Here is a 13,622-nt window from a genome sequence, read left to right as displayed (position 1 = left end):
AAAGGAAGGAAATTCTGACACGATTCAACATGGATAAACACTGAAGACATTATACTAAGTGACAAGGGAAACAAAAGGACAAATACTGTCTGATTCTACTCTTATGAGGTATCCAAAGTAGTCAAATTCAGAGATTGAAAATAGAATGGTGGCTGCCAGGGATGGGGTGAGAAAAGAATGGGGAGTTATTATTCAATAGGCATAGAGTTTCAATTTGGGAAAGCAAATATGTTCTGAAGATGGATGGTGATGATAGTTGCACAGCAATGTGAATGCACTTACTGCCACTCAAGTACACAGGTAAAAATGGTTAAAATGGTAAATTTTTACGAGGAAAAAAAAATCAATGGTGATAATGAACTGTCAAGTAGGTAATAAAACAATGAGATACACAGGGCACCTGGGTGGCTCAGTCAGTTAAGCATCTGACTCTTGATTTCAGCTCAGGTCATGATCTCATGGTTTGTGACATCGAGCGCTGCTGACAGCATGGAGCCTACTTGGGAGTATGTCTCTCTCTCTCTCTCTCTCTCTCTCTCTCTCTCTCTCTCTCTCTCCCCCCCCCCTCCCCTGTGCACTTGCACACATGCTCTCTCTCAAAATCAATTACATAAACTTCAAAATAAATAAAATAAAATACAAAACAGAGTGGTACAGAGTGCTGGTAGCAGGAAAACTGGCACAACCTCTGGCAATATACGTAAAAAACCATGGAATTTTCAGTTTGTCAATAATACTACCTTTAAAAACATTTTTAAAAGCAATGCAAATAAAGCATAAAATATGAATAAAGTTGTCCTTGATAGTGTCTTTTAGTACTATTTATAATTGCACTTAAAACCATAAAATACTTAAATAAAAAAATAATACATATGATACACGCATGTTGAGAATTACATTAATGACAAAAGTCAAGACCTAAATAAATAGAAAATGTGTCGTATCTATGAACTGGAAGACTCGTTGTGGTGATGTCAATTCCTCCCTTGATCCAACACAAATCACAACACAAATCAAAGTCCTAGCAGTTTTTTTAATTGACAAGCTCATTCACACATTTATATGTAAAAGAATTAGAATAACCAGACAACTTTGAAAAAGAACAAAGAGACTTGTACTCTCTGACATCCAGACACACTATAAAGCTATGATAGTTAAGACAGTGTGGTATGAGTGAAAAAGACACATGAATTCATGAAACCAAGTCCAGAAATAAACAACACATATGGTTACTGCTTCTCATTAAAGGTGAAATGCTTTAGACACTCAGTGAGCTTCAGACAGTGATGCTAAAACAACATTCATATGCGAAAGACAAAAGAACCTAACCTTGTACTATATACAAAAATTAACCCAACATGGATCACAGTCCTAAATGTAAAACCTATAAAATTTTTTAAACATGTGAGATCCTTGCAATCTTTGGTTAGGTAAGATACATAAGCAGAAATTAAAAGGAAAAAATAAGCATACTTCATCAAAATCACAAACTTTTCCTTTCCAGAAAACAGGATAGAATAGCAAAGATGTGAAATAACTACAAATCCTATAAATTGCTAGGAGAAATGCAAAATTCTACCATACATTGCTAGTGAAAATATAATGGCTTTGAAAACGAGTGTGGCAGTTTCTTACAAGCATATATGTATCATATTACCTAGAAATCCCATTCCTAGGTATTTACACAAAAGAAAAGAAAATCTACATCCACACCAAAAAAAAAAAAAAAAAAAACCCGCACATGAATGTTTTTACAAGCTTTATTCACAAAAGCCCAAAACTGGAAAGAATCCACATGTCCAAATGGTGAAGGACTAAACAAACTGTGGTACAACTGATATACAAACAACATGGATGAATCACAAATGTATTATACTGAAGTTATATGTTGTAGGATTCCATTTGCTTGACATTCTGGAAAACACAAGCCTATACCAAAAAAAAGCAGATCAGTGAGTGGCTGAGAGGGACTGGAGGTAGGGAAGATACGGACTATGAACGGGCATGAGGAACCTCTTTAGGGTGATGGAAATGTTCTGTATCTCAGCTTGGTACTGGTTATGTAACTTCCCAGGTTTGTTCAAAATTCATAGCGTACACTATAAACTGTACCTAAAACGTGTGAATTTTATTGTATGTTAATTCCACCTCAAAAAATCTGATTTTTTTAAGTAAATTATGATTAGGCCTAGGCCCAAACCACATAGTGGAATTGGCTCTTTTGTTTTAATAGTGACAAGTACTGGGAACCTCAAACCACAACATCTTTCTGTTGCAATCAGAGCTCCCAGAGTACTTTTCATGAATATTAAGGCTTATTGAGAAATACTAAAGATTCCAGGACTCTTCTGATTGAATTAATGTAGCATCATGAAACTTTACTTAAGTCAGTAAGGTTCTCTTTACTTTGGGAGAGGAGTAAGATTACAAATCCAAATTTAATATCAGTAACTGCAAAAGGGTTTTGTCATTCTCAACTTCTTCACAGAAGCACTTCCACCAAGCAAAGTTCGTGTGCTTATCTGATTCTAATCTCCTAAGGTGGTGATTTGACCAAAACAGCCAGCAGTTTCGTAGCAACATCCAAAACTGATACTGCAGGATCATGAATAGAAAGATGTAAGCCTTTCATATAGCCAAACATCCACCACACAGATCATCAATGGACTTCTCCCTGTCAAACTGTTACGAGGGGGTTTTCATTCTCTCTCAAAAATAATCAATGTCTCTCCTGGGATCACTTAACAATTTCAAGCATTGTCCTTTGAAAAGCCAGAAAAATTCTGTGTGAAGAATTTAACATTTTGCCCACATTTTTTGACAAATGTCTTGGAAAAGGCAATAATTCAATACTTTCGCTCTAATGTATTTGAGTTTCATGGCAGCCTATGAGACTTCTCTTAGAATTATTGGCTGTGTCTTAGCATTAATGTATGCCATGTGCTGAAATAGATAGCAGTGCTCTCTTTACTGAAGCAGCAAAACCATTTGTTGCCAACCACCTCAGAAGCTCCATCAGTTTAGACAGTACCAAATTGTGCTAAGAAAAATATTATAATAATAATGTTTCATAAGATAGCAACTCTTTTGATGGTGCCAATGTGCAAATGATGATTAAAATCAAATGCTAGCTGCCCTGAGAAGCATTCATATTTTTATCCTGTTGAATGTTAAAGGCAAATTACTGCTGATTCTTCTATGAATTCCAGCTGAATGAGAAGAAGTGTCAACCATTCTAGTTCATATGACATCATCTGACAGAGGCACAGCTTCCATTTTCTTTCTCTCTATAAAACAAACCAGCTCAATAATTTCTAAGATTCTCAGTTTCACCAAGGTCTCTTCAATTGTATATGGCTTCTGTGCCTGGGTAGTACACAATAAACAAATGCATCAGATGCTTCAAGATAAAGTTCTGTTTGCCCAATCCTGCTTCCAACACTTTCCTTTTAAGTTTTCTTCTAAAGAACAGTATTTTTCCAATGGCTAGTAAAGACTGATAGAACTTCAAACCTATTGAGATGATAAATATAGAACAAGAGAAACCTAAGATCTAACACACTTTCTTTTCACATTTTCAAACTAAACTCTGTGAAATTGAATTGCCTATAATCATAATGGCAGGGCACATCCTCTTTAATTCTTAACAGAAATTTAATCCAGGTATTTACCATAATGTGGTGGCAATAATGATTATGTATTACCTGACCATGTACAGTGACAGCCCATGCCACTCCACTCTTACTTGGCATGAAATATACCTTAACATATTTTGACAAATACACAAAATTATTTTGTTAAATTGGTTTTTCTATAAGGAAAAATATCACATATCTTGTTGAAAAATCTTTGATTTAGATATATTAATTTAGGAGTGACACATAGTGACTCAAAAAAATTTGCTCAGTTAACTGAATTCTGAATTCAAATAACGATGAACTTTTTACCTTTCAGAGGAGTATCAGAATGGATTTGAAAGAAAAAATAAAGCTCTTAAAGTTATATATTCTTTTAACTCCCTCACTCCATCCATTTTTCATTCATACGTTGACTGTGAGCTAAATCAGTGGTTCTTAATCTTAACTACATTATCACAAACACCTCAGAAAGCTCTTAAACACTAATGAGCGGACTCCATTCCAGGACAAATTATATCCAAATCCCTTGAGGTAGGCCTGAACATTATTTTTTTAATGCTCTAGTGATTCTAATATTTAGCCAGGGTTGAAAACTACTAAGCCAAATCAAGTAATCATAGATCTTTTTCTTCAAAAGCTTAATTCTAGGGGTGCCTGGCTGGCTCAGCTGGTAGAGCATGCAACTCTTCATCTCAGAATCGTGAGTTCAAGCCTCACATTGGGCACAGAGCTTATTTTAAAAAAATAAATAAAATGGATGGAACTGGAGGGTATTATGCTAAGTGAAACAAGTCAGTCAGAGAAAGACAGATATCTTATGTTTCACTCATATGTGGAATTTGAGAAACTTAACAGAGGACCATGAGGGAAGGGAGGGAGAAAAATAGTTACAAACAGGGAGGCAAACAATAAAAGACTCTTAAATACAGAGAACTGAGGGTTGATAGGGGTGAGGGACAGGGGGGCAGGGAAAATGGGTGATGGGCACTGAGGAGGGTACTTGTTGGGATGAGCACTGGGTGTTGTACGTAAGTGATGAATCGCGGGAATCTATTCCCAAAGAACACACTGTATATACACTGTATGTTAGCTAACTTGACAATAAATTAGAAGGAAGGAAGGAAGGAAGGAAGGAAGGAAGGAAGGAAAGAAAGAAAGAGAGAAAGAGAGAAAGAGAGAAAGAGAAAGAAAGAAAGAAAGAAAGAAAGAAAGAAAGAAAAAGAAGAAAGAAAACAAACTGAAGAATACATACTCTACAAGCCATCAAAATGTGAAAGGCTAAAGTTGCAAAAAATAAACATATGTGCATTTTTATCTTTAAAAATAAATAAGACAAAAAAAATAAAAGCTTATATTCTAGTATACATGAATGTGTATATATTCTTAGGTGTTATGTATACAGAGATTAATAAAGTGTACCTCTCAGTACAAACAGGACACTTTAAAGTATCTTTTAACTACATTATGACACACACATGCTTAAGGTGCAGTGAGAACACAGAAGAGATATAACCAATCCAAAAATGAAGGGGGAGGGAGTAGGTCTAGAGGCACTGAAGTAAAATTTCTGAAGTATTAAGTGGATAAGCAGTCATTAACCAGAGAGAAGGATGGGGAAAGAGGGGGATTCGGGCACTCAGCAGAGGGGATAACAAAAGCAAGAGAGAGGTAGGCTACAAGGTTAGCAGAGAATTACAGTTTGGTGTTCCTACCAAAGTAGTAGCCATGAAATTAAGGAAAAGTAACTAAGAAACTCTGGCAGAGAGAGAACATGGAAGTCCCTGCATACCACATTAAGGAGCTTGAACTTTACCTTGTAGGCGATAAGCCATCAGTGACATGTATAGCAGGCTGCATTCTGGGTAAAGCTCTGGCAGCCATAAGAAGCTATAAGATAATAGCTAACATGCTCTGAACACAACCATGTGCTAGGTAGTGTGCTGCTGAACACTTCCCCCTGATCATCTTCTGCAATCCTCCCACAGTGACTCCATGGTAGACACCACTACCTTTATTATAAATGAGGAAACAATAGTTTGCCAAGTCACATAGTTATTAAGGGAAACAGAAGGGATCAACAATTTGGACCCCAGAAGCCTAGGCCTTTAACCTCTAAAATGGATCGACTGGGAAGACTAGAGTGAAAAAAAAGCAAAGACTACAGATTAAAAATTTAGTTAGGAGACTATTACATTATCTCAAATGAGAGACAATTAGGACAACAGCAAGAGATGGAGAAGAGGGAAAAGATTCCAGAAATATTTAGTATTAAAGTTATAAATAAATAAGTTATCAAAATGACATGATTCAGTCTTAAAAAGGAATGAAATTTTGACACATGGATCAACCTTGTCATGGATAAATGACATGGATAAACCTTGAAAATCTTCTGCTAAGTAAAATAAGCCAATCACAAAAGGATAAATATTTTATGATTCCAGTTATGAGGTGTCAAATTCATAAAGACCGATAGTAGAATGGAAGTTATCAGGGGGTAAATGGAGGGGTTAATGGGAAGCTACTGTATAATGGGTACAGAGATTTGGTGTCAGACAATGAAAAAGTTCTAGAGATGGACAGTAGTGATGGTTGCTCAACAATGAATGTACTTAATGCCACTAAACTGTATACCTAAAAATGGTTAAAATGGTAAACTGTATGTTGTATATATTTTGCAGCAATTTAAAAGAAAATTTTTAAAAAGCACATGATATAAAGAGAATAGGGGGAAACAAAGAGCGCAAAGGTCATTGTAATCCTTAGCGTGGGAGACCAGCTAGGCAGTGGTACCATGCAGTGTCTCTGATGAGGGACAATGAGTAACATTCCGGTAGCACTGTCTAGAAGGCAAAGAGACAGGAGAATGAAGCTCAAGGGAGTAACAGGGTTAGAATCACAGTCATCTACAAATAGGTGGTAGTTAAAACCATAATAATCCATGAGATTGCCCAAGGAAAACATGAAGTAGGTAAGAGGAGAAATGGTCTGAGGACAGAACCTTAGGAAACAGGAGGAAGACATAAAGAGGATCTCACCAGAAAGGTAAGAGGATGCAGTCAGACAGGTAAATAAATAAAAGATAAGGCAGCAGAAGTAACGATATTTGGAAGTGGTACCATGAGCATGATGCTAAGGCAGGTAAGACATAAAAAAGAATTAAAGAAGATACATTACCCTACCATTTCTCTCCTTCTGCTCCTACTTTTTGAAGTTCCCCAAAACACCTCATTTTCTAGTTCTCTATAGCATTCTGAGATTATAAAACAAAATTCCCACACTGAAGAATAACCTAACATAGTAATACACACTTTAAAATAGGAGCACATCGAAAATTGTGAGGAATATATTTTATACAACAGTAAGAATGTAAACCTATAAACCTACATGGAAACTTTACATCTTTGGTAGTCTACACAGGACAAGTAAATATGTGTACTTAATTGTACATGTGTAACTTGCTTTAAGCAATAAGAATTTCTGAAAAGCTACTTAAAAAAAGAAAATCTATGTATAATTCTGAAAATTTTACCAGCATTAACTTTACCAGATTACTAATAACTATTTTTAAAGGTCCCTTACTAAGTATTAATAAAAAAAACACCTTATAAAATAAATACTTTTGACTATCTGGATTTTTGTGTTTTAATATAGCTCTATTTTAAAACTAACCAAAGAGTTAATATGGAAAGTTACCCAATTTATCACATGCCCATAAAGCACAACAGCACTAATCTAAAGCTTACTGTGGTGCCAGGAGCTATTAAAAACTATACAAATCATCTCTGATAGTTCTAAAAATTATGAGGCTGGTTTCCTGCCTACTTTACGGACTGTAACAATTTCAGAGACTTACATTACATAGCTTGTTTGTAAATGGTGACTCTGGAATTTGAACCTATTGTGGCTTCCAACTTAAGCTCTCGACCACTATCCCCTAAACAATTCTTGATAATTTCCCTTAACTAATCTATTTCCCCATATCAGAAGTACAAGGTGACATCTAATACGTAACAGTAGAGTAAGTCCTTGAATCATCACACCAAATATCTGCAAAGTTCATACAGAGTTCAGGCAAAAAGTGCCTCCAAAAGTTTTAAGTGATAAAAACAAACACTTATTTTAAATGCACAGTTATTTTTTTCCCTCAAAAACAAATGTTTCATAATTATGAGGTTAGCCTACACTTCTTAAATTTTATAAATAATATGGAAATAGAATGAAAAAAATACTGAAAACAACATTTTAATATTTATACTCTAAACCCAAACTCAACTTGCTAAAAGAGACTTGCTAACAGCTTTTGAACAGGCTTCATCAAACATCTGAAACATTCTCAAAGAGGTCAGTTTCTGATAGTCCCTGTGTTCATCCACTGCCCTTCACTGCACCCTTTATCCTTCCCTTCTACCTAGGAAAATGTTTTATTTTTTTTTTTTAACGTTTATTTATTTTTGAGACAGAGAGAGACAGAGCATGAACGGGGGAGGGTCAGAGAGAGGGAGACACAGAATCTGAAACAGGCTCCAGGCTCTGAGCTGTCAGCACAGAGCCCGACGCGGGGCTCGAACTCATGGACCGCGAAATCATGACCTGAGCCGAAGTCGGCCGCTTAACCAACTGAGCCACCCAGGCACCCCTAGGAAAATGTTAAAGTAGCACTTAACTATGCATTGCTACAGATCTGTACAGCAGTTCTAGAGGACCACTGAACTATTAGCTAGAGACACAAACATTTAATTAGTTGTCATAGGTCACTAAACTGTATAAATAGAGTCAGCTTTATTACCTATTTTACATTTGTAAAAAGAAAGCAAGATTTTTAATTTTTAAGATTTTTGAGAGAGAGAGACAGAGAGACAGAGCATGAGTAGGGGAGGAACAAAGAGAGAGGGAGATACAGAATACAAAGCAGGCTCCAGGCACTGAGCTGTCAGCACAGAGCCTGACATGGGGCTCGAACCCATGATCTGTGACTTCATGACCTGAGCCAAAGTCAGACGGTCAACCAACTGAGCCACCCAGGTGCCCTGCAAGATTTTTTTTTAATTTTGCCATCCAAAATTCTCCATGAATTGGTCTTCCTTCACTATGAATTCCTTGGAAATTAATAATTCAAACCTATTTTTCACATGCAAAGTTAATTAGAAGCTATTTTTTAGTAGTCTGAATTTCCAAAGATATTAACTGGTATTTCAGCAAGCAGAGAGAAATAAAATATTAGCAAGATAAGGGAAAATTTTCATATGGGAGTTGCAGAAAATTTTGTAGAGCTATTGAAAAAAATACTTTGGCTCTCTTTTATGTATTAAGTACTACAATGAATTACCTCAAAATATTCATTTAATTACTAGGATGGATTTCTGGGTCTTTTAAATTTATATGCAAACAAACATTCTCACAATGTAAGGAAGAGGTAAAATGGATTACTTTAAAACAAATACACTTTCCTTTAAAGAATATTCTAGGGGCACCTGGGTGGCTCAGTCAGTTAAGCATCTGACTTAGGCTCAGGTCATGATCTCATAGTTTTTGAGTTTGAGCCCTGCATCGGGCACTGTGCTGAAAGCTCAGAGCCTGGAGCCTGCTTCGGATTCTGTGTCTCCCTCTCACTCTGCCCCTCCCCCGCTTGCACTCTGTCTCTGTCTCTCAAAAATAAGTAAACGTTAAAAAAAAAAAAAATTAAAAAAATAAAGAATATTCTAGTTCATTAACTGACATTCAAAGTGTGAAATGCTGGGCATGAATACTTTCAAGAACTGATAGCTATATTAAAAAGAATAATAAACAACCTTCTAGAGGAAAAAACAAGACACATGTACTTGTGAGTACCTTACAGCTTAAAAATACTCAGGATGTCAAATCACCAGCCACTGTCTATCCCCTAATACCATTACACTGAACATAGAACTACCTTTTCTGAGACAGGCAGGCTGCTGGGCTCCTCTGTATTTCTTGGCTGCTTTAAAGAATCACATCCAAACATCCTATTTTTAAGAACATGAAGCTGAGTATCAGTCATGTGCTGGTGCTGGGTGCCTGGTCGGCCCGTGGAGAGGGGCCCACCATTCAGATTTTGAGTCACGCTGGCTGAAACACTGAGCACTGGCTCCACAGGAGAACCTGTCTGAGAGACCTGTGGAGGAAACATAACACCTGGAACACTGATATACTGAGAGCTTTCCAGCTGACTTGACAGAGCTTCAGACATGATTTCACGCTCATTTCCAGAAGGTACAAGTATATCACTGGTGGCATTTTCAAAATGTTTCCTATGCACTACCCCAGAATGAAGAATTGGAGGTTGCTGGGGCACAGTTTCTAGTCTCTGAGATTTTTCAGTAGTTGCTTGGAGAGAACATGGGTTCAATCGTGGAACACAGGTCTGTATCATGGAAGGCTGTCCCAGCTGCTGAAATACTTGCTGAACTGGATGAAGAATACTTGCTCTTCCAGAAGTCTGTGTCACCATAATTGGTACACTGACTTTATAAAGGTGACCTTAAAAGGGAGAAAACAAAACCATAAGTAGGATAGAAACCTAATTTCGTTGAAAGAAAGAAAGAAAAAAAAAAAATAGGAACCCTGGCAGCCCTTTCTGCCCTTGAGTCCTGTCCCTGTGCTTTAACAGAACTGTCTTTTTTACAATGAAAAAAATAAATAAAAATAAAAATTTTAAAAACTTAAAAGAAACCCTCAGGCATAACAGACTGTCAGGCAATACATCAATATGTTAATAATGGTTATCTCTAGGAGTTTTTAGTTTATTCTTCAGATTTTCTGTATTTTCTACAATAAATATCCATTACTCTATTGTTAAAAATTAAAGAGGTCTCACTTTAACTCTAGTCTTTTCTCACTATTGCTCATATGGCACATTTTGCAATACATACAGGCCACCAGTATTTACTCCACAGAAGTATTGCATTGTTTGATAAATTACAATGTTACCAACCCAAATTGGGATTTTAACAAACATAATCATGGAGAATGTATTTCAGATATTTAAGATATACCATGTAATGACTCTAAGACAAGGCTATCCAAAAGGAGTTTAATAATTTCAAACTCCCCCCCGCCCCCCACATTTTCACCTTTTTTCCTCTTTAAAATAACACTAAAAAAGGGGTGTCTGGGTTAAGCATCTGACTTCAGCTCAGGACACAATCTCGTGGTTTTTGAGTTCGAGACCTGCATCAGGCTCTGTACTGACAGCTCAGAACCTGGAGCCTGCTTCAGATTTTGTGTCCTCCTCTCTTTCTGCTCCTCCCCACCTTGTGTTCTGCCTCTGTCTGTCTCTCTCTCTCTCTCTCAAAAAATGAACATTAAAAAAAAATTAATAAAGTAAAATAACACTTAAAAGGAGAAGGAAGAAATTTTTTTAAGCACTCAGTCAGGTGCTTTAAACTTTGTGACAACCTCAATAATAGGTATGATTCTCTTTCAAATCAAGAAATGGTACTCTGGGGTACCTGGGTGGCTCAGTTAAGTGGCCAACTCTTGATTTCACTTCAGGTTGTAATCTCACAGCTCATGAGTTAGAGTCCCTTGTTGGGCTTGGGATTCTCTCTCTCTCCCTCTGTCTCTGCCCCTCCCTCTCTCTCTGCCCTCCCCCGCATGTGTGAGCTCTCGCTCTCTCAAAATAAATAAACTTTAAAGAAAAAAGAAAAAAACAGTATTCTGAAAAGCAAAGGATGGTTCATCTCTGAACTTCTTGTATATTCTATTATATTATACAATCTCCAGTAAGAAAGGAGGCAAAAGTTGATCAAGGTAATGTTTAGTTTTTCCTGATTAGAGCTAGCAGAGACACAGAATGTTATTTTGTATTTGTCAAAAATTTTTTTAATATTTATTTTTGAGAAAGAGAGAGCGTGAGCAGAGAAGGGACAGAGAGAGGGGGAGACACAGGATCCAAAGCAGACTCCAGGTTCTGAACTGTCAGCACAGAGCGCAATGCAAGGCTCAAACCCACGAACTGTGAGATCATGACCTGAGCCAAAGTCACTTAACTGACTGAGCCACCCAGGGGCCCCATGTCAAAATTTAGATAATTGATTTGAATTAGAGAAATACATATAAAGCATCTTATACAACATTAGGGAAGATAACTGGGAATAAGTAAGAGGACAGGCCTAGTACAGTGTCTTTTATGGGAGAATGCCTCCAGAACAGCAATAACCACCATTTAGTATTCCTCTTAAAATAAGTTGTATTAAAACATCCTATAACTTCCATAACTTCCAGCATACAGTTTATTAAAAATCATGAAAATTAACATCCAGTAGTCAGTACCAGTGCTAAAATAAATTATTCGGGGCTATACTCTTACCAGATGCAGTCTGTAGTGTCACACCTGCTGGTACATGAATAGGATAACCAGGAAGAGTGAAGCCTGCACTAGAGTTTGAGGCGCCCTAGATATGAGAAATTTAATTAGAAAGTTAGAAAAGGGCTTTACTTCTACCTTTTCCTGATATCATGAGGGTAAAAAATAATCTGATTCAGGATAAAAGGACAATGGTTGGACCACACTTAACATTAGTGCTGAGTTCTTTGAATAAAACAGCTTTTCAATATTTGATTTAGATTATCTCAGCAAGGATAAAAGGAATTCTGTTCTATAGCTATTAGCAATGAAGTCAGTAAGTCTTAGTAAACAGCATCAACACGGACTCATACAACTTGCCCACTACACAGCTTTCCCTGAGTCAGTGATTATCAAAATGTCAGGTGCAAGAACCACAGCTGTTCACAGACTCCTCTGGTCAGTAAATTGATCACTAATGATACTTTAAATTAGATAACACAATAGTGTAGAATATTTATTTTAGAATAATTAAACCTCGGTTTTCCATTTTTTTAATACTAAATCAAAAGACAAAAAAGTTTTTGCCTACCAGACATGCAAATATTTAAAAAGACTGATGTACAACATTCAATGTTGGTAAGTACGTGATAAAAAGCACTTTTCTCAGACCACTGCTTACATGAGTGTGTGTGTGCCATCCTTTTGGAGGGCAATTTTGCAATACATAACAAAATTAAAACACGCATAATCTTTGACCCAAAAATTCCACTTCTAGGAATATACCCTGATTACCTGATTGTCATGCAAATTCACAAAAACAGATGTACAAGTATAATCAATGGAATGTTATACTAGAAAAAAACGAAATAATTTAAATGTCCATTAACAAAAGCTTAATGAAACTGTGATATATCCACTATGGTTAATCAATATTTAACTGGCAGTGAATAAAGATCCATCTATATTACTTAAAAAAAAAAAAAAAACAATTACAGGGGCACCTGGGTGGCTCAGTGGGTTGAGCCTCTGACTTAGGATCAGGTCATGATTTCACTGCTAGTGGGTTCAAGCCCTGCATCAGGCTCTGTGCTGACAGCTTGCAGCTTGGAGTCTGCTTCAGATTCTGTCCCTATTTCTCTGCCCCTCCCCTGCTCATGCTCTCTCGCTCTCTCTCTTCTTGAATATAAACATTTTTTAAAAAATTACAGAAACAGTACAGAGATTAAGCCTACTTTTACCCTGAAAATTAATTTAACTTTCATCAAAGAAGGTTAGATGTTCTATACCAGGTAGATCCTAAATGGATGATCTTGATGTTTTATTTTTTTTTTTTTTACCCGAGTTGAGCCACATAATAATTCTTTTTATTTGAGTGGAATATTTTGGCCATTTTTTACCTTTCTGTTGTAGAGGTTTAGAGTATAAGATTTGGGGCAGAAAATTAAATTACAACCTGTATGTAGAAAATTGAGTAGCTAGATGGATATACATTAAACAGTTAAAACAGTTGTCTTTGGGGTACAATACTGCAGGGCTCTTTTACTTTTTACTTTATAAATCTGTTTTTACTGTTTACAGTATATTGTTTCTTTAATCAGGAGAAAAAGTAGTTCCAAAAATTTCAAAGGCAGAGATATTTTTCATTGGTCTCTTATCAAAAGCAGCACCATTCTTCC

At 36.4% G+C, this 13,622-nt stretch overlaps 2 protein-coding genes across 5 annotated transcripts in view; one reads left to right on the top strand and one right to left on the bottom strand.

The window, feature by feature from the left end:
- The window catches only part of LHCGR (luteinizing hormone/choriogonadotropin receptor), a 119,278-nt gene that overhangs the window by 79,755 nt on the left and 25,901 nt on the right, over positions 1-13,622 (top strand). The window lies entirely within an intron of this gene.
- The window catches only part of GTF2A1L (general transcription factor IIA subunit 1 like), a 42,478-nt gene that overhangs the window by 16,802 nt on the left and 12,054 nt on the right, over positions 1-13,622 (bottom strand). For both annotated transcript variants that reach the window (XM_047852147.1, XM_047852148.1), the window contains 2 exons: positions 11,968-12,052; positions 9,550-10,136 (listed from right to left, as the gene is read on the bottom strand). In XM_047852147.1, coding sequence (XP_047708103.1) covers positions 9,550-10,136; positions 11,968-12,052 — 672 coding nt within the window. The remainder of the gene's footprint in view (positions 1-9,549; positions 10,137-11,967; positions 12,053-13,622) is intronic.

The sequence above is a fragment of the Prionailurus viverrinus genome, chromosome A3 (genome assembly GCF_022837055.1).
Source record: "Prionailurus viverrinus isolate Anna chromosome A3, UM_Priviv_1.0, whole genome shotgun sequence".
Taxonomy (NCBI): Eukaryota; Metazoa; Chordata; class Mammalia; order Carnivora; family Felidae; genus Prionailurus; species Prionailurus viverrinus.
Note: the sequence above shows the minus strand (reverse complement) of the source record. Positions and strands in the feature narration are given on the sequence as shown.